General features: G+C 37.4%; 1 protein-coding gene across 1 annotated transcript in view; it reads left to right on the forward strand.

Moving 5' to 3' along the window:
- Positions 1–20,860, forward strand: part of NXPH1 (neurexophilin 1) — a 42,871-nt gene extending 22,011 nt beyond the window's left edge. Inside the window, exon 2 of the mRNA XM_064290409.1 lies at positions 18,805–20,860. Coding sequence (XP_064146479.1) covers positions 18,805–19,636 — 832 coding nt within the window. The 3' untranslated portion in view covers positions 19,637–20,860. The remainder of the gene's footprint in view (positions 1–18,804) is intronic.
- Positions 20,861–22,728: the final 1,868 nt, after the last annotated feature.

The following is a 22,728-nucleotide window of genomic DNA, read 5'->3' on the forward strand; positions in this document are numbered from 1 at the left end:
GTATGTGGTATATATGTATATATTATGTGTGTATGCATTTGTATATATATGTATGTATGTGTGTGTATACAACAAACCCACATGTAGATGTGTATGTACACATATATGTGCATTTAGGCTGGAAAATTCAGGGTTTAAAAAGTCATAACTATTAATTCTTAATATATAGTATAATAATGTGTTCTTGGCACAACATTTCTCTAGGTGCTCATAACATTCCTTATGATGTGTCTCTGTTCTTCATTTATATTTTTCCTTGAAATGCATTTACCCACTTTAAAATAGAGTATTTATGAAGTCATACTTACTGTGAAAAGGAGTCTTTGCACATATTATATGTAAAGCAGGCTCGAATTCAGCTTTTGATTAAAATGCAGTTGTGTGGCCTTCTAGCTGAGTTTTAATTGCATTTAAAATTCTTTCTGCACCTCTACTGAAGACTGCAAACTGACATTAATAAAGTAGGCTTAGAGCAGTGTAGCACCTGAGCAGGAGGTTCTTGACAAAAGTTATTTACCTAACTAGAGTTTCATTTCAAAGTTAACATGGCTCTGTGGTACTTGAATAAAGCACTCGTCTGAAAACTCTGTTAGACATTTTAACTCAATTTAATTTATTCCCTGAAATTTTAATCCCTTTCTGAAAAGAGGAGCTGCAAATTTTCCAGAGTTACAGTCCACTGAAGTGAAAAAATATTTAATGACATCATAGGTACTGAGCTTCAAGAGTTTAGTTAAAAATCTTCCTGAAAATGTAAAACAGGTGGCAAGAGTTAATAGGATATTCTATACAGTTGCATTTCAGTCCTAATCCAAATCTTTCTAAAGTCACTTGCATCTCTCCCACTGAAGCTGTAGGAAATAAATTACTTAGACATCTCCACGGAGTAGGGAGGGGGAAAAAAAAAACTTAAATTTTAAAACACAAAAGCAAACCTTTTCTGAGTCTTGACATTTAAGTGGCTCATTCAGTCATTTTATATTTTATAAAACTCTCTTTGTAATCACATAAACCAAACAAAGCAAATATTAGGTCCTGGCCATCCACAGTGGTCTACCCAGCTGTACAAGAAAGGAGCCCACAGCTTTCACAACACGAAATGCTTTGGCACCCACATGACATCGATCCAGACTTAGTTTTATACGATAAATTGTACAGCAGAAGTCTATTTATCTGATATAGAAATATTTTTGGTCTTACTGCCAGACTGTAAGGATAAAAACATGGGAGGAGAGAAAATAAAATCTAAATTGACTTTATTTTTGGCACAGTAGAAAGCAGTTTGGTCCCCTTTATAGTCTCCTAAAAATCTAATTATTCATTTGGCAGATATACCTCTATAGCGCAACTGGATAGTTTTAAAATATGCAAACTGCAGATTGTAGACTTAATAGGAGATAATGACTGCTTTACAGCCTGTCAGGTCATGGCCTATTTGGCCTGGTTACAGAGATATTGCTTCATGGTTCAGCACTCAGAGAGCTGGTGATGGCTCCAGGCCAGCGAAGGTGTCGTTGACATAATAGAAAGCAAGGGTTTCTCTGGAACTTTAATGGGATGCTCTGTAAAGCATAGATCAAAAATGTCATGGCTTGGATAGTACAACTCTGACAGGGACACTGGGTGGTATTTTCCTCCCCTGCACCGTAAAAAAAGAGAAAAGAAAATAGCAACAACAAAAATCTATGGTTTGAATAAGGTTCCTTTGCATAAGTGAAAAAATACAAAGATTTCTTTGTATTAGTGAAAACTATATACTTGTAGTAATACTTTAATACAAATTAAATATTATTAACATCTACCATTTATTGAGGAAAAAAATGTTTCACATGCATTGTCTCTAATTCTCAAAATAATGCTGAGATGAGGGTAGTATCCCTAATTTAGAATAAGAGAGTTAAAATTGAAGAAGTTATGGCTTTGAAAATAGTTATTACTCACCCATAAAGCACTTCCTAGTGTATAATTAAATGTCTTGTATCTGACTACCTGGAGTATTATCAATGGTATGATCTGCTGGCCAGCTTCTTTAGGGGCATGATGATTCCTGTTACATGTGAACTTGAAGTTCCACATCCAAGGTTGAAGCCTGAGAACACCTCTACTTGGCCAAGTGTCCATTTTGACTCATGCCATTTATGGAACTGAATCAGGATAGCAACAGATGGCCCAACCACCTTTCTTATGGTAAAAACAGAATAATCCTAGGCTTTTGAGCCAGGAGAGCAGAGCCAGAACATGACCGTGGCTTCCTGGATTCTACAGAAGTCCCTTAGGTACTGACATTGTTTTCCTCTAGTCTGTCATTGCATTAATGGTGTCTACATCCCAGGAAGGTTGTTGGGGGTCAGTCCACTCATGGAATGTGCTAATGTATGAAAAATTATAAACACTGTACAAATAATGGTTTAAAAAGCCTTCTGATAAGAGAATGTCAGCCTCAAACTTGTAGTTAGTGAATTCAGCTTTTCTAAAACATTAGCCTCACTTAAATAAAATGTGAAAGAGGCCACAAAATGACAAGATTTAATGAGTCTTCTATCAATAATAGTAAAACAATTATATATAATGCAGATTGATTACTTGTAATATTATCTTAGTCTAAATGACTTACAAGGCTATAGCTTAGCATAACCCATTGCCATTCAGTCAATACCAACTCATAGTGACCCTATAGGACAAACTAGAACTGCTCACATAGGGTTTCCAAGGCAAATTTGATGAATTTGAACTGCCGAACTTTTGGTTTTCAGCCTTAGCTCCTAACTACTATACCACCAGGGCTCCATGATTTAGCAAAGTGCAATAATATTTGTTCTTTTTGCAACTACTACCAGCATTGCTTCCTGCATTCTCAAATCAAGAGCACTCTTTGTCAAACTAAAGCTCTAGAACTTTATTGTAAAAATTTACGGTTCACATCAGACAAACCCAAACTGAGGGACATTTTACAAATAACTAGTCTATAAAACCAAAAAAAAAAAAAAAAAAACTGTTGCCATCGAGTCCATTGTGACTCATAGTGACCCTATAGGGCAGAGTACAAATGCCCCATAGGGTTTCCAAGGAACAGCTTGGTTAACAGCCAAGCTCTTAACCACTGTGCCACCAAGGCTCCTAACTAGCCTATAAAAATGTAAAAGACAAGAAACTGAAAGAAAGGCAGCTAAAGAGTTATGATAGCTAATGCAATGAATGATCCTTGATTAGATCCTGGGTCAGGAAAAATAAAAAGGACAAAAGATATTATTGGGAGAGCAGATGATATTTGAATATAGACTATGGATTAAAACCCAGAAACCCAGTGCTATTGAGTTGATTCCCACTCATAGCAACCCTATAGGACAGAGTAGAACTGCCCCATAGGGTTTCCAAGGAGCTCCTGGTGGATTCGAACTGCTGACCCTTTGGTTAGCAGCCATAGCACTTAACAGCTATGCCACCAGGGCTTCCAGACTATGGATCAAATTATAATAATCCATCAGGGTAAAATTCCTGATTTTGATAGCTATATAATAATTGTCAGGGGATGTATCTGAGCGGTAGAGTGTACGCTTTGTATGTATGAAGCCCTGGGTTCAATCCCCAGAATCTCCACTTTGTGCTTTTGGAGCCCTAGTGGCACAGTGGTTAAGAGCTCAGCTGCTAATCAAAAGGTTGGCAGTTCGAATCCACCGGTTGCTCCTTGGAAACCCTATGGAGCAGTTAAACTCTGTCCTATAGGGTCGTTATGAGTTGGAATCGACTTAACAGAGATGGATTTGGGTTTATATAATAATTACATAAGAGAATGTAATTTTTCTTAGGAACTACTCCAGGATTTATTTAAAGACAAATGAGAATGATGTATCCAACTTACTCACAAAATGGGTCACATCTAAGAGAGAAAGAAAACAATAAGCATCATGTAAACAAATGTAAATGTTTGATGAATCTAGGAAAAGGGTATATGAATTTTTATAATTTCCTATAAGTTGGAAATTATATCAAAATAAAAATTTATAAAAATGTAAACTTAAATACTATTTTATGTGGATATTTGACCTAAGATGGCTCATCTTTGCAGCCTCTCTAAAGAATGAAGATTACTTAGCAAAGGATGGTTTCGCTTATAAACGCATTTCTTGACTGTTTCCAACCAATTTCCACTGTGAGAAAAGCACATAAATCTCAAACCTTCCTTTCATATTGTTTGGAAGTATGAAATAACCATTTTACTAAAAGCAGATCAGTGGTACATGTGGAACATGCCTTTGAAAACTGGACCCATTCCGCCACCTCCACTGCACGTTCTGATGTGATGCTCAGGCTATAGAACAGCTCATGTTGTCCTGGGTTTACTTTAATACTCTCTGTTGAGAATTACTGACTTCAGGGCCCATAACAGGAGGGAGGCTCCAACATGCTAGGATGTTTATCCATTAGAGTGCAAAAAAGTACTGATGTATGTTATTGGAGTGAGCAGATTTACAGATGATTTTGAAGTGGGTAACCAATGGCTTCCCTGAGGTGATTTTTGGATATTTACTTTATCATAGCCCCTTAATAAATGTTTGCTCATGGGCTTATTTATTAATTTTTGGTTGTGGTACAAGATAGTATCTGACAAACTTTGCCTTAACTTTCTTTTTGAAAAGAAACACATTCTCTGAAAATAGGGACTAATGCGATTTTTTTGAAACAAATATAAAATGTTTCCCTTTCAGAGCCTGAAGAATAACTCCTTGTATTTTGTAACACCTGGGACTCAGGTTCTCTCGTTTTCATTCTCTCTTCCCTGAGCGCAGGCTTAAGTCTGGGAAGGTCTGAGCACAGGCTTGTGTACACAGTCAACCCAGGAGGCCCGAGCTGTAATTGAGATACACGAGGTTAGTGCTTCTTTGTTTTGGGCTAGCAAATGATGCCAACTTTTATAGTGTCTCTTCCTCTCACAAAATTAAGAGACTATTTTGCAAAGACAAACCACTTTTTTAGTTTGAAGTGACCCTGATTTCCAGAGCTCTGGTAAACTCAGAAACATTAAGCACAGATTGTCAATAAAGGGAAACCCTCGGACAGAAGAGCAGTGGACAGAGGCCACAAAACCTTCACCGCGGTTTCAGTTCTGCCCTTAGCCGTCTTATATAAGCCTAGGTGAGTGACTTCAGTGCTCTGGGACTCAGCTTTTCAAGTTATAAAATGATTTCAAAGGCCCCTTCTAGTTTCTGATGTTTTGTGATTCTAACTCTCAGCAGTCATGGATTTTTATGACACAGCCACAAAGCAAAAATGTGACAGTCTTAGTGTGTTTACTTACACTTTATCAACACTAGAGTAAAGCCAGAAATGCCTCCAAGATTCGTATTTAAAAAAAAACATTTTAGTTTGTGCCGTTAATGGACACGTTTATAGCTCAATTTTGAGCCTTTACAAACATGGTCATAAAACTGGTGGTATGGCTTCACATTTATAAAATCCCACTGCGTTTCCTGTGAAAATTGGCATTTATGGAAAGAAATAACCTAACGCTTGTCTAACTGCCTGTTCTAAAGCAGTTATTATTTGTCAATATGAATGTTTACTTGTAGAGTGAAAAGAATATGCACCCAGAAAGTTCGGCTTTTAGAATCTCATCAGTATTTCCTTCATAGCTGTTTTAAGATTAAATTTCTGGACATTCAAAGAAGAAAATCCAGAGAATGACACTAACTTTCTTGCCACCCAGGAGACCACACTTAGTGTTTAATTAAGCATTTCTGTCACTCGTTAAACCCGTCCAAATACAGTTTTATATTCATGTAGACATTTTTGTCCTTATTCAGTTTTTTTCCTCAACTTAAATAAAAATACTTACCTTTGTTTGAAAATTTTGGTGTAGCATTCCTGACTGGTTATAATGCTCTGTAGCAGCCATTCATATTTTACTTGCATCACTGTGCATGGTTGCACAAAGATTCCACGAAGGGTTACAATATGAACACGTTTATCTATGCTCAAAAGTGAGCTCTTTATCTGCTTATAGGGAGAGCTCTATTGCAAAGAAATATCATTATGTGTAACTAGGCACTTCACCTAAACATGCATTCATCCTGGCATTGTATAACATGTAGTTAATAACATCTCCCCACGGAGATGACAGTCCATGGGGATATATATATTTATATATATATAAAACAATTGGAATATTATATATATATATATATAATATTCCAAACTTACATTTGTAAAGGAACAGTATGGGATGCTACAAGAGAATCAACGATGCCTATGGAAAGAAGTTTAATCTGAGCTAGAAGGATGAGTGGGAGTTAGCTAAATAAATGGGAAGGGGTAGAAAGGTTTCTAGAAAAGGTGAGTCAGCCTGTGCCAAAGTCCTGAGTTGGAAGAAAAACATGATGTGACTGGAACTCTGAGACCAGTGGGTAGTGTGGTAAAGATGAGGCTGAAGTTGTAGACATATGTTGCATTGACCTAGACTATTTGCCAAATAAATAAATAGAAATATCTTATCCCTGAATACACCTCTAGCAGGAATCCAGGGCTCAAAAAAGCTTCTTTAGTTGATGTTTAAATAGTAGCTCCTTTGGCAGCACCAGCTTTCTACTGGTCTCTGCAGCTCAAAGAAGAGGTGGCTCCCAGGGGTTGCCTCAGTCAGCAGTTACCACAAAGACTCCTGGTTCTTCTTTCTTCAAAGAGTTCTGGGACCTTTAGGACACAATTTCATTTGACTTTCAGCACCACATTGAGAGATAGCTGTCAAATGTCCTAGTTGTGCCCTCTAGTGGCAGCTGGGGTATTACCCAGTTCTTTTGAAAACTACCTCTCAGAGTTCTGGAACAAGTGAGTTTAGGAACACAAACCAAAACCAAACCACACTTGCTGTCAAGTTGATTCTGACTCCTAGTGACTCCATAGGATAGAGTAGAATTGCCCCATAATATTTCCAAGGAGAAGCTGGTGGATTCAAACTGCTGGCCTTTTGATTAGCAGCTGAGCTATTAACCACAGCACCACCAGGGCTCCTCAAGGACATACAGGAAGGAGATCTCCACCACACTCCCCCAACAACTTGGCCTTCTTTAGTTATCCCCTGACACCTTCTGTCCACAGGGTTACCTGCAGTATAAATCACTAGTGCCATGAGTAAGCCATTTCAAGGTATATTAAAGTCAAAGTTATATCGAATATACCTTGGACATCCAGAAGAATGGACAAATCTGTCTGGGAGGAAGTATAGCCAGAATGCTCCTTAGAAGTGAGGATTGTGAGAATTCCTCTCGCTTTACTTTGGACATGTTATCAGGAAGGACCAATACCTGGAGAAGGACAGCATGTTCGGTAAAGCAGAGGATCAGCCAAGAAGAGAAAGACCCTCAACAAGATCCATTGACACAGTGGCTGAAACAATGAGCTCAAACATACCTACTATTGCGAGGATGGCACATGACTGGGCAACATTCCATTCTATTATACATAAGGTCTCTGTAAGTCAGATCTAACTCAAAGGCACTTAACAAAAATGACAAATTCAAGAGCACCTCAGGGCTTTGAGTACACACATTTTCATCCAACTTGTCTATTGCGAGTTCTCATAAACAGCATCCTCAGTCATTTTGGGAGTTTTTTTGGCCATCCTCTCTATGACCTGTCTCCTTCTATAACATTATCTTTGGGCAAGTGTCCTTCTTTGATCTACTTGAATCTGTTTACTGAATTACCTTGGTAACTAAAAAGAGCTAAGTCATTTTTTGGACTCCAGGCAGTTTAATATCTGATGAATTTTCCTTAAAGCTACCACACCCAAACCCAGAGGCTATCTTTTTTGCTTGTTTATGACAGTATTCTTTTTCCCCAGCATCTGGCTCTTTAATGTGAGATTCCACATGTTGTGCTTTAAGAAACTGGGAATAGGTGAGATGGACAGTACAAAACCAAAGTGAAATCTAGCCAGATTCATGGAAAATAGTTGTATCTGGCATGGTTCCAAATCTGGTAGTGACTAAAAAGAGCGTGGTTACCCAGTGCTAGCCAACTAGCAAGGAAGAAGCAGAAGGTCAAGGAATGGATGCTAATTATCTATGGGGAGATCTTAAAAAAAAAAAAAACAGATTGGTTTAAGAGTTTTGAAGTAAATTATTTCCCCACGGACATAGCAGTGTATGAAGTTCCCTCATCACGTGAGTTGTGTCTTCCCTGAGCTATGCTTATGAGCCTGTTGTGGGACCTGGAACTCTAGGTTGGACATTCTTTTACCACTTGTTGCTCTGGCCAAGGAATGGTCCAAAAATTTATTTACTCAAAAACTTTATTTATAATATCACCAGTTTTGACACAGTTTAGTATCACCAACCTCTGCTGAGAGGATGAGCAGTCTAGTCTCTCTACTAGTCTTTAGCTCTTCTCTGACACTGGATTTGCTTCATATCAGAAGAGTGGAGGTGCCCAGTCCATGGGGATTTTACAAGAGTGTGGAGGGACTGTATTTCCAGCACCTTTGCAGTTGTTTGTACTATTGAGTCAGTTGCCTGAAGTTAGGGACATACCACTCTGAACCTGGGAATATCTGAGCAGTGCATACACCCTATAGTCTGATAGGAAAGAGGCTCCAGCAGAATTTTTGAACCAGTCAAGGATCAGAATGACACAGGGCTGATGTTCCCCTACAAGTCTTCTGTCATTTAAATAATTATTTCTTATTCTTCCTATTGGAATGTTTCCAGGTCAAGCTCTGGATAACCAGAGACTGTTAAGAAGGCATACTGCCTCAAAAAAAAAAAAAAAAAAACCTCTTGATTTCCTAAGGAACTGTGCTCCTATTGGATAAGCTGCACTATTACTTCTGCTCAGTATGTTCTCATATACCACTGTTGTATATGAGAACACAGATACATGTAGGCTGCTGAATATTGACTTGGAAAGAGTAATTCCTTTCTCATTTGGTCCATTCTAGACATATATGGACCTTGTTTGACTTTAAGAAGCTATAAAGTCATCTATTAGTATCCCCATAACAAGCCTTGTTAGGGAATCTATTAGTATCCCCATAACAAGCCTTGTTAGGGAAAAATCACTCATATTGACCTCTAATTCAGATAGAAAGACATTAGATTCTACACAGCCTTTTCTACATATGTAGCCGTTCTCTTTTCCTTGACGATGTTATCAGGATTTACTAATTCAAACCTCTTTATGGGTAATGCAAAAAACGATGCTGAAGTGGCTTTGTTTTAGTCAAAAAATAGTCTTTCAAAGTGTTATTCTAAGTGTTTTGTTCATTATTATAACCATGTACCTGGAACCTCATATGAAATTCCTCGTAACTTTTAAAAGAAAGTAATATAAAATATTAACTGTTTTTTTGCTGGGTTCTTTTTTCTGTTAATCGACTATCATCCATTTGTTAACAAAAGCAGCAAACTTTTCAATGCAAACCTGAGTAACCTGTAATTATATTTTAATAGAATGCACTAGATAGGGACCATGTGGAATAATATTAATCTCTCATCAATATTAATGTATCTATATGTAAAAATGTATGTGTATGTGTGTCTGTTATAAGGTGAGCAAGAAGAAGGGGATAATATTTTCATAGGATGAAAAATTCTATTTCTTAATGGCAGAAGCATTATCTCCACACTCTTAACAAAGCATGTTTTCCCCCAAGAATATTTTCAAAGTATTTTCATAAAAGTACCTTCTGGAGAAGGAATCAAAGGGAAAACTGGTTATTATGATTATACAAACTTGAGAGGAACTAAATTACCCAAGAATTAGAACTGGTCATTAATGCAGTATTCTAGTGGAATATTGTACCCTATGTAAGCCATGTTCCATGGGATCGCAAGAGCTAAGAACGTAAGTAAAATTCTTAGCCATTTGAGAAGTCATACTATGTTTCTAGTTCTTGAGGATGGCATGGAATGTCCAGGCTGATAAGAATGTAATCTCATAAAGTTGTTGTGTCAAAGATAAATTATTGTTCACTTTTGCCAATACTAAATCATACCATGAAGAGAATGCTTTTCCACCACTGTCTGCCCTGAAGACAACTGCAGAGTTGTTAAATTTATGCTAATTTTCATCTCAGATTTTGTGTGTGTGTGTGTTTGTTTGTGTGTTTGGATCAGAGTACAGGAATAGAATAGTAGTGTGCATTCCAAAGACCTTGTTTTCCTTTTTTCATGGTTATGTAACCTAACTAAGCACAATAGCTCTCATATGTTGAATTCATGCTATGTGCCAGACCCTGTGATATGTGCTACATATCAAATCTTCTATTCTATCCTTGCAACAACCTGATGAGTTAGGTATCATCTCTGTTTTTAATTGGAGAAACTGTGGCTACAAGGGGTCATTAGTGAGGAAGTAGCAGAATGTAGTTTCAGACCTGTGATCTTTGATGGCAAAGCCTGTTTTCTTAGCTCCTATGCTATAAAGCTTCACAGCACATACTGGGTTAAGTAAGAGAGAGGCATAGAGTTCCGTTTCTGCCTTTTCCATTGTTAATGCAGCACTGCTGCTCCTGAAGTATTGCTTTGTAGCAGAAGGAAATGATGTATTTTTGATGTATTAGAACACTAACCTATTTCCTCTGGCTTATCATATATAATACAGGCATTCCAGGTATTGTCAATGAAGTGCAAGCTCTAAACTCACAAGAAAGAAATATCTGAAGGCCATATGTTCCCTGAAATCTTGGTTCTGACTAAAGAATCAATGAACCTGCACTATTGAAATAGCTGTAGGTAAGAGTGTATACTATATAGGTAATTTATCGAGTGCTTACTCTATGCTAGGTATCCCCTCCCTACCAAGTTACAAAATGGCATATAGAAACAACTTCCCTCAAAGAATTTATTGCCCGCTTGGGAGAACTTTCTGAAAAAGAGCCCAACACATCTAGAAATATCTGCATGCGTTTCTCTGAACTAGTTAAGAAGGGGCTAGAGAAAGCGTGGATACATCTATTCGGAAAGAAAAAATAAAACAGGACAAATTAAAGGATGAATGAATATTATACCCAGAGCAGCCAACTTTCACGTCTATTTGCCAAATAAAGAAGTTTTAGGCCTGGAAGAACTCAGATAGTTTATCCCCTATGAACTATTTCTAAAAGAATCCCACACATCTAGACACCTAGAAAAATGAAAATCCAATGCAAGAGGGATGAGAGTGGGACATCTGAAACAACAATAAACAGAGAAACCAATGGAATCGAGGCTAAAAAATAAGTGTAGGGACTCTGGCTGTGAAATACATGATTAGAGGTCTATAGAAAAGTACACAAAAAGTAAAGTATGGTGCTTTCTTATCATATAATTCCATATTCCATTCCAAAAGAAAGATGTTCTACCTGAATGTACTAAGAGGAATTCATCTCCAAAATATTCTGTTATCCGGAAAAATACATAATGCAATTCATAAAATGACCCTGTTTCTATAAAATATTTTTATATGCAAACTATTTTTCTAGAAAAAAATATTTAGAAACTATAGACACCAATGCATTTTTTTTTCTTTTCTTTTCAGTTTTTACCTCTGGAGAGAGGTGAGAGATTTCAAGATAGCAGGGGTTGATGATGAAGGCAGGCTTTTACTTTTTACTCTATAGATTTCTATAGTGTTCAAGTGTGTAGATAAATGTGCATTAACCTAGAGCTGCAATAATTAAAACAGTTTTTAAAAATAAATTAAGTGTATGCCCTGTGGAGTAACTAAGAAGTAGCTCCTTCCACCTACTTTGACAAGGTTTTGAATTTCCGTATCTCCGTCTGTAAGGTGAAGATAATAGTTTTGTCTTCAAAGTTTGTGTGTGTGTGAGTTTATATTAAATACAATGCCATATATAAAATGCTAATCGTAGTATCTGCAATAGAGTGCATTCTTTACCAATAGTAATTATTTTTATGTAACATATATTCAAGCTAGCATATCATAAAGCCGCTAAAATGTACCTATAATCGTAAAGCAAGGTCTTTTTTAAAATTAGTTATTCATTAAATGAGAGCTATTACTTAAGCATCCAGTTGTTTATTTTTCTTATTAAATCTTTTTGTTTGACTTCAGGTATTCTTATATTCGATACAGTACATACATAATTTTCAAAGCAATCTTGAAAGTGATCTGAACAGTAATAGATCAACAGTAACGTGTACAAGTTGGAAGAAATTAAAAGATGTCTCACTGTTCTTTTATGAAAAGAGGTGTACAAACCTCTGGAGACACCTCTAGTTGGAGATAGTACATATAAAGGAGTGAACATTTATACAAAATCTCATTAGGCCAGAAGCATAGCTGAGGTAGGAGTGAAGTTGAGGAATGGTTTATTTTACCAAAGTTATGTCTTTTCAGACTATTTTAAAAGATAATACTTTGACATTGTGATCGCAAGCCTGTAATGAAAAGATACTAGAGAAAGCGGTGTGAAAGTATGGCCCTGAGACGTGTGAAGAAGGAACTAGATCAAAGCATGGCAGCTCTTCATGTGCTCACACTCTTACCATTTGATGGTGGCTTTCTCACCTCCCCACCCCCCCCACCACCTTCACACACTTGGGTCCTGCCCCAGACATGCTCTCCTTATCTTAAACTCAAGCCCTGCCTTTGTTAAAGTTGAAGAAGATGACCCTTCTCTTTGCTCATGTTTTTAGGTGTTCTTAAAACAAACATATACTTAAAAATGTGTACCTTTTATCATGTTAGGATTCTATGTCATTCTCAGCGTTCCTATAACCACAGGGTAAACAATAATTTGTGGAAATGGTACAATTGGACTAGTGAGCGAGCTCCTTTGTATGGATATTGTCAATTTTGACATCGTAAATTATATTTATTAAGAAGTGTATTTGGCATTTCCATTGTAATATAGAAAATGGTTTATTATTGTTTGTAGAAAATGGCTCTACAATTTTGAAATTGGGTTCATGAGAAGTTGTCAAGTTTTTCTTTTGTAACCTTACCTCTATGTCATAATTCTCACTGTCACTTCTGTTATCACTCATATATGCTGACATCAAAAGGTTTTTTACGTGGCCTTGAAAAAGAAACTGTTTTAATGTGTTTGTAAAATCTGTGGTAGAGGGGTATTCTGGGTATAAGATTTTCATTTTCAATGCTGTCTTTTATTCAGTAAGGCTCAAAATCCATTTCTATTTTATGTGTTTCAAAAGTAAAAGCTCTTAAGATATTGAGCAGCAAAGAATGAGAAAACCAGTAATTCCTGATTGTCTCTGGGAGTAGGTTTGTTAAGCTATTTGCTCTTCTTTCTCACTTTGCGTTTTCTCTTTACCACCACAGAAATCTGGCGTCAATAAAGTTATTAACTGAAAACCCATTGCAGTTGACTCAATTCTGACTCATAGCAACACTGTAGGACAGAGTAGAACTGCCCCATAGGGTTTCCAAGGCTGTAAATCTTTACTGAAGCAGACCGCCACATCTTTGTCCCGCGGAGCAGTGGGTGAGTTTGAACCTCAACCTTTCAGTTAGTAGCCAAGTGCTTTTACCACTGCGCTGCCAAGGCTCCTCAACGAGGTCATTAGTGAATTTCAAAATTTCCCTATGAGATTAAATTTCATTTTCCAGCTAATTTGTTACTTCTGTATTTCTCAGATATGCAATAAAGCAAAATAATTCCCAACTTTTTGCTGTTCTTCCTTAGCCAATAAATTATTAGATTGAATAAATCTGACTTCTGAAATAGCTCCTAAAATTATTCTTTTTTCCCCTTTTTCTCTGCCATGGCCTTGGTTCAGGCTCATTTTCTCTCTTAACTGGACTGTTGCAATTTGTTACTTAACTGGTGTCCCTTCCTTCAATGTGCCTACCTACCTATCTGTCTTTCAGCATCCAGTCAATGATTATTCTAGAGCCATAGTCACCTATTTTAAGACAAAACAAACTAAAGCAAAACTTTAGTAACTCCCTCTTCCCCATAGTCTATAAAATTAAGCTTAAATGTCTTAGTAGGACCTTCACAACTTAGCTCTAAGCTACCTCTTCTAAGTTCTACCTACCTCCTGCAAGTTCTCCTTCTCCCTTTCAGTCTACCCTAAGATCAGCAGTAAGGAGCCATTTTCCATTCTTATACTAGACATGTCCTTTCTCAGTTCTGTGCTTTGCACAGTAGCTTCCTTATGCTTGAAAGAACTCCTCTGACCCACTCTCTGTCTGTTGAAATCCTGAGACTCTTAGGTCGCCCAGATCTAAGGGTTATCGCATCAGTCATATAGTCCCTACTTTTCAACTGACCATGGCTCCCAGAATATTATACATGGTGCCGGTCATCTCACTGTTGTTTGCTTACATGATCCCTCCTTTGACTGTGTACTTCTTGAAGTTAAGGGCCATATTTCATTTCATTTACCTTCGTGTTTTTATCGCTTAGCTCAGTATTAGCAGAGACTCACTGTATAGCTATTGAATTAATAAAATAAATAAATTGGGGTTTATACTGATCTGGAGACTTTCTCAATGACCCTTTCTGGCCTTTCATGATTGATGTTCTCTTTTGGACATTGCCCTGCTTCTCTCCTAACATAAATGAAAAGGAAGGGGAGAGAGAGAATGAGAACATTCAAGACAGTGTTGGTGATCATTATGGCTGAAACTTGCTTTAATTCAGTGCCCAAACTGAAATGTTCCAGAGAAGTTTCATGGCTGGTGGCATCACTTGAAGCCTTTTGCATCACGGCATTGAAGGCACATAAATACATTTGATAGCTGAGCTGTTTGATAGGTGACCTTGTGCTCATCCTTTGTAAACGTCAGTTTTACTACGTCTTCTACCTAATATATTCTTTTAAATTGTTACAACAGCACATTCAAAAAATGATTTCTTTTTAAATTGTTTGCCTTGAGTTTTTGGTTATGTTGATGGAAGATTTTATTACAAAAAAGGCTTTCTGCTCTCAAATCCTATTATAAGTAAAATTTTGTCCAATGGGATTCAGATGTAAAAATATCTGATTGTGATAATAGCTAGTAATGGTAATTTTGAGCACTCACCATGTTCCAGGTACTATCCTGGGTACTTTAAAAAAAAAGTGCCCCATTTAGTCTTCACAACGGCCCTGTGAGAGAGGTGAGTATGATTCTCATATTCGCCAAATGAGAAAAACTGAAGCTTAAATAAGTTAAGGAACTGGCCCAATTCACACTCCGGAACTCACACGTGTGATCACTACAGCTATGGAGAATATAATTTGGAACTAAACAAAGTCTGTTCAGCCTGAAAGTCAGAAGCTTGTCTGCTTGTCAGAGTCTTAGCATCCTTTTGAATGTATTGAGTCTTCCTTTTTGAAATCATATTTCCCACTTCCCACAATGTTTTCTTTCACTTCCCATATGCCACTGCTATATTACACTCTATGTCTCTTTTCCCCTTCTTCTTTGTAACAACTTCACTGCTGCCTCATTAGCCCGTGCAACATGGCTGCATCTCATTATAGCTCCTTTCCTTGATCATTATGTTGCTGCTGAAACACAAGTACAAAGAAAAGATTAAATGCGTGACTGTATTTTTCCTTCTTGCCACTCCAAGAATGGGGAACCATTTATACATTTTCAGAAAATCAGAGAAGAGGATATGCATTTCTTTTATACTAAAGAATAAATATAGGTGCTGTGATAAGGACAATGCTTTATAAAAGTAAAAAAAAAAAAAGGCAAGTACAAATTTGGATGTTTGACTGACAGGTTAAATTTCATTCGAAAAAGTAAAATAAAAGAAAATCAAACTCCAAAACCAAAATATATGGATTCCTCTTAGGAACTAGTGTTTGTTTTAAATTTTATGTTATAGTTACTCTGTGTAAAAGGAAAACGTATATTTTGAAATACATTTCCTCCAGTGAATTAGGAGGGGAATTTTAATTGTTTCTATTAGTTTTGTAATGAAAGTAATATTGGCTATGGAACTGCTAAGGGTGACACTTTTGATATTGGAGTAAGAACTGCCCTATTGAGAACTGGCTTTATTATCAGGCAGAAATGATAGATGGGAGATTTAATGATTCTCCCCTGAGAAAACCCATACACTTCAAAGTACGATCTTCCTTTGCGAAGAATATTTTCCTCTAGATTTCATCCCTCAGAGACTTATGATTTAGTTCTCATAAAAAGACAAATTTTTTTTTGGTTAAAGCAACCAGTTTTGCAGTTATTGGTCATTTATACTGTATAAGGGAGATCCATTTCTGGAAAGATGTTTTGGCTCAAAGAGAATGTATAAACAGGAAACAGTCTGGGGACAGGAGAAGAGAACAGAGAGAACAATGCAAGGGTTGAACAGAAGTGAAAGGGAAACACATAGAAGAGCTAAAAGAAATGTGGCAGCAAATTTCTCTCAAAACCTTCTCTCAATTCCCAGTATTTTCTCCAAGATTAGCAATGACCCATCTGATAGTCATCTTTGACTCCACACAGGCATTTGTTCATTTTGGGGAGGTGATATGTTAAAGATTTCAAAGAGTGATTGTGTGCATGGGGCTGGTCTGTGCTTTCCTTACAGATAACTCTGCCCCTACCATAATATGTCCATTTTCTCTGAGCCTTATCCCATCCCTCAAGTCTGCTTCCACCTTTGTCAGTGTTTACCTTTCTTTCATTAACTTCTGCACACAATAGCCCTCTGAGTCTTTACATGAAGACACCATTGTTGCATTGGGGATCACAGTGGATTTAGCCGAACCCACGGTAACCCACCCCAGTGCCGTCGAGTCAATTCCGACTCATAGCGACCCTATAGGACAGAGTAGAACTGCCCATAGAGTTTCCAAGGAGCGCCTGGCAGATTTGAACTGCCGACCCTTTGGTTAGCAGCCGTATCACTTAACCACTACACCACCAGGGTTTCCGAACCCAGGGTAACAGCCTGAAATAGTTGACAGATCTTTTCTGTTAGCCCATCCAGTGCTGTAGTCTTGATTCTTCAGGGTGCAGTTACGGAACATAAACCTATGATAAAACCTCACTTTCTCTGCTATGCAGTGAACTTATTTGGGGCTAAACTTGCAGGGTTTCTCAAACTTGGTATTATTGACTTTTGGGTCAAATAATTATTTGTTGGGGGCACACTCATGTGCATTGTAGGATGCTTAGCAAAGTCTCTGGCCTCTATCCACTAGATGCCAGTAGTACTGCCCAGTTGCGACAATCAAAAATATCTCCAAACGTTGTTAAATATCCCCTGGAGGCAAAGTCCCTCTCCTACCCCAGTTGCAAACCACTGGGTGAAAAGAAGCTGACATTACTGTTACCATCACTCCAGGCATCATGTTAGACTAAGTAGAGTCAGAAACAAATGTGAGTGTCAATAAATAGCATGGGGAAGTTAGATTCAATCCTGGAGGAATGTTAGAAAGGTAGGAAATGAGAGTAGGGGAATACAAAACTTGAGGGAGAAGACTGGTCCTTCTAACTCATTGGGAGAAGGCAAGGGCTGAGCAAGGTAGATGCGAAATGTGAAGTCAGGTGTGGGAGTCAATGACACAGCATTTAGAGTACAGCTTATATTAGGATGGATCTAAAGTTCATGCTCTTACTCCCTAGAGCCCAGTCTAGAGACCTCACAGCACAAGTGGCTGAGTGAAAGCCTTTTCTCAGACCAGAGTTGTATTCTAGCAAGAGGCCTGTATAGCTAAGATGTTAAATAAATGAGCCACTTTCAGTCTGCAGAGAAGCCCCTAGAATGCAGGTGTATTTTCTGTTGGGCCTGAATTAAAAAGCCCTCCAGGAATGACCTTTCTTTCTGGGAACAGTTTGGATGGAGACTGGAGAGTCCAGTGAGACTGCTGAGTGATAACCAGGCTTGCTTCTGAGATGACAGTACTCAGAACTGGTTCTCGGGGGGACTGGGAATGGAGGCTTATTGTGATTCTTGGCTTTTTAATGGGGCAGCTGGGGACTCTATTCAGCAGCCTTACCCTAGAACTGCCAGTTCACATCTTATGGGGTTTATCTGTATTGGCTGGTTTGGTTCTCTTGGGTCCTTGGCTATATTCCCTCCTGTCCTTGATCCCTTCACGTAGGACTTGTAAGTCACCACCTTAACCATAGGCCACTGAGGCTATATGGATACTGGTTCTTCTGAATCTCTGGTCTAGTCCAGGATCTACTTCTATCCAAAGAGGCAAGACTGCAGTCCCAGGAGAACAATTCCTAAATGTAACTGTCATAGTCCAAGTTGAAGCGACCTCTTTGTCACTGAGCACATGTTGTCTGGACATTGTGTATCAGATGATTTAATTTATGTACCTGTTTCCTAGACCAGGAGCCAAGATCAAGAATTACATCTTATACAAAATGTTCCTTGCTTATAATAGGGGATAATAAACATGGTGTTACTGCTGTTACTGCTTGGTGTTTGTTGTTATTTTTTTTGATCAGTTAAAATACATTAGAGTCTCCTTGCAAAATTAACTTTTCTAATTATGACTGTGACATGGACAACCAAAAAGTCTATTGGATCCTGCAATATTTCTGAGAATCATATAATTTTAAAACTTATGGTAATTTTGATGGGAAAAGGAACATAATGATTTGTAAAATTTGACCTCCAAAGTGTTTGCATTTTGTGCCAAGGAATAATTACCTTTGTTTGGAATTTAATTTTCTTTATTTGTGTATTACGGTCTTTCCCCCACCAAAGTCAGTTTTTATATAGATCTTTGGGTCATGTTTAGTGGGCTTTATCTACCCACACCTCCCCTCCCTCATTGTTACTTAAAAATAGAAGTGGTATTTTATTATTTTTTCATAATTACTTGCAGAGTGCTGAAGACACTTAAAAAATTATCATTATTTAGTTCCAAGCCTTTGAGAAAGGGCTTATGACTATTTTTTTTCTCTTTTCAGATGCAGAGATGTAAATGCCATTTTTCTGTTCTGTTTTCAGGTCACGTGTGCCAATTTAACAAATGGAGGAAAGTCAGAACTTCTAAAATCGGGAAGCAGCAAATCCACACTAAAGCACATATGGACAGAAAGCAGCAAAGATTTGTCTATCAGCCGACTCCTGTCACAGACTTTTCGTGGCAAAGAAAATGATACAGATTTGGACCTGCGGTATGACACCCCAGAACCTTATTCTGAGCAAGACCTCTGGGACTGGCTGAGGAACTCCACAGACATTCAAGAGCCTCGGCCCAGGGCCAAGAGAAGGCCCATTGTTAAGACGGGCAAGTTTAAGAAAATGTTTGGATGGGGTGATTTTCATTCCAACATCAAAACAGTGAAGCTAAATCTGTTGATAACTGGGAAGATTGTAGATCATGGCAATGGGACATTTAGTGTCTATTTCAGGCATAATTCCACTGGTCAGGGGAATGTATCTGTCAGCTTGGTGCCCCCGACGAAAATAGTGGAATTCGACTTGGCACAACAAACCGTGATTGATGCCAAAGATTCCAAATCCTTTAACTGTCGCATTGAATATGAAAAGGTTGACAAGGCTACCAAGAACACACTCTGCAACTATGACCCTTCAAAAACCTGTTACCAGGAGCAGACCCAAAGTCATGTGTCCTGGCTTTGCTCCAAGCCCTTTAAGGTGATCTGTATTTACATTTCCTTTTATAGTACCGATTATAAACTAGTACAGAAAGTGTGCCCTGACTACAACTACCACAGCGACACACCTTACTTTCCCTCGGGATGAGGATGGACATGGGGGTGAGACTGAAGCCTGAGGAATCAAAGGTCATATGACAGGGCTGTTACCTCACAGAAGAAGGTCACAACTGTTGCCTGGAATGTGTCTACACTGCTGCTCTCGTCAACTGGCTGCAAATACGCTAGTGGAAAACAATCTGATGTCGTTTCTGCCCAGTTAGCTTCATCTCTCAGTATAGTTGTAAATCACCACAGATTTTAAAGCCACACTTGAAGACATGCTCTTACACACAGATACACAAAAACACACATCCATAGACATTTCAGCTTGCATCTTATCATGATTCCTGTTGAGAGGGCTTTTATTGTCTGACTCATAATGGTTCAGGATAAACTATCCTCAAGCAAAAGGATTAACAGAGAATGCTTTCTAACACTCACTGTTATGGAAATCTCTTTTAAAGTCTTGAGCACATGCCAATCAATAATCCCCACTCATGCATTCCTACTGCTTGGAGTAGCTGTCCTGGTAAATACTACTGTAGGAGTATATGCTTGTTAAAATGGAAAAATGTGTCTTTAGAGCTCTGTATTCTTCATTTTATGAACACAACAAAGTGTAGTAACTTCTTTCCAGCATACAGTAGTCACATTCAAGGTGATACAAGATGGCTCTTTTTTTCTATGGAGGGAGCCCATTCTCAGTAAAGATAAGCAAACATTTGGAATTTACATGTGGGCAGACATTGGGATTACAGCTTTTATCACCCATCATTGGACTTTTCTGAAGTCAAGACCAGCTGAGGCCACTTAAAACAAGTTCTGATCGTTATATAAGAAGGGAAATGCCTGGCAGACACCATGTAAGTTATAAGTGTCTGTCTTATCTTTACTACACATATTGTAACAAATTCAATATCCTAGTCTTCATTTGTATGAATGGTTTGTATTGTACATAGTTTAACCAAGTGTTATTTGAGCTGCTTATTAACTTGTACTTGTCTCTCTGCTTGTTATTGGTTAAAAAAGAAAAAAAAAGGATATGAGGAATCCGTTTTATCAATGTAGATGTGAACTCCATTAAAAAGACAAACTTAATGTACAAAGCATTTATCCAGCTCAAGTATTGTTGAAGGCTATACATATAATACATTACAGTCTGTCTGTATTTAGATATTTTATTTCTGGACAAAAATGAAATGTACATAAAAATAAAACACTTAAAGTTGAGTTTCGATATGTACTTGTGTAAGATGGTGATTTAAATGGTCCTAACAAGAAGAATGTGCTGGAATACCATCATGGCTTAGCATCTCATATCTGTAAGTTTCTACAGAGCTACCTAAATTGCTATTAGTGGCCCAGTCAAAACAACTTAAGAGTTTCAATCTCAAGCCTGGAAAACAGTTGTGACATACGACATTGCACACATATTTGGTTTACTGTCATACTAGTTACTCAAGAATCCTAAAAAAAAAATCAATGAATGGCAATTGAGATTGCCTAACTTAATAACTAATTTAATTTTTCCTGTATAGAGTTTTTATTTAGCAGGGGGGCTGAGAGGAAGCTAATTTTTTTTTTTTTTCTTTAAAAGAAAGTTAAAATATCTGAAAATTGTGGCTGGATTTCTCTGATTCTGCTGTAATGACCGAACTGAGGAAATTGGGATAGCAGTGGAGGGCTTCAACACCGAATTTTACCTTTACCAGATGGGGTCAACTTATCAATATAACATTATTTGTGGACATTAAAGTTTCTTTTTAATTGCTGTACACAATCCCAGCAAAATAAACATAAAAGATATGTAACAAATTTGGTGTTGGAATATGAAGACCCTCAATGATAAACCAAAGAAGCCAAATTAAGAACACCACCCTATTCTCATATTCCCCTCATGCTGCTTAGGGATAAGATATGGAGAAAATAATATATAAAGTTTTCATATAAAAATAATGGAAGTACTATAGGGAAAGCAAAAACACAAACTTCCAGAGTGAGAACTCAGTGACTAATATGACTAAAGAGTTTCTTCAACTGCAAATCAGAGACACATCTTTCTGTTAAATGTCCATCTTTCAAAATCCTCCAATATATCTAGACCACCACTTAGATCAATATATTAATTAATTTTCCACAGACTTTAGAAACCAGTGCTAGAACAGACTCTCTGTGGCTCATCAGGCTATAAGAACTTCATGAATTCCAGCTGCTGGACATACTTGCCACAGGGAAATTGTGCCATCTGGGGTTTATTTATCAAAGTGATCACTTCAGAGTTGGTTCTTGGCAAACAGGAGAGTAAGTGAGAAGTGAAAAATCAATTATATCTTTAGGATCATTTGATTAGTGGACTGTGATTTTCGTTATGTGATCTGATCTGTCTGTTTGTAATCCAACTTTTAGAATAAGAAGGAAATATCCTTCAATTTCCACCACCTCCCAGTCCCCTGCTCTCTACTCTCCCAGGAAATGTTGCTTTTATTTTTTTTTTTATTTTTTTTTTAATATATGACATAGCTAAACAACCAACATTCAATGAACTGGTTTTTTCACTAGTTTTTCTTTAGAAGAAAACGTCACCGATGTCCAACAATGATTTCAATTTAAAAAAATCCAAACTTTCAGGACTGTTTATCTTACACACTTATCCCAAACTTCTCCATGATCAACACCTCCATTTGTAATATAGAAAAATTATGATGTAGAACTGGGATCCACCAAAAAAAAAAAAAAAAGCAATCAATATATGCTTCCTGTGTTAGACAAGGAAGTAGATGAAAGAAGATTATTAATAGGAAGTTTCAAAAGTTCAAATTAAAATTTTTATTAGACCAATCTGTTACTTCAGCAAACAGGTTAATTAAATTTTAACTATGCTAGAAAATGCTTATGTTATTTGGGAAAAATAAACTTAAAACAGCACTAAGGAAACAATCTTCTCCTGAATCTTAAATATTTCACACGTTTGCTGAGATATGAAAAAAACCTTCCAAGTGGAAATACATAGCACCAGACGAAAACGTGAGCTTGGTGTCACCTTTTGTTCTTTTCTGAAATGTTTTAGTAAAATGAAAATTTTATAAAGAAGAAATTATTTAAGCTTCTTGACCGATGGAGGAAAAATGCTACCCATTT

Source organism: Loxodonta africana, chromosome 8 (assembly GCF_030014295.1).
Source record: "Loxodonta africana isolate mLoxAfr1 chromosome 8, mLoxAfr1.hap2, whole genome shotgun sequence".
Classification (NCBI taxonomy): Eukaryota; Metazoa; Chordata; class Mammalia; order Proboscidea; family Elephantidae; genus Loxodonta; species Loxodonta africana.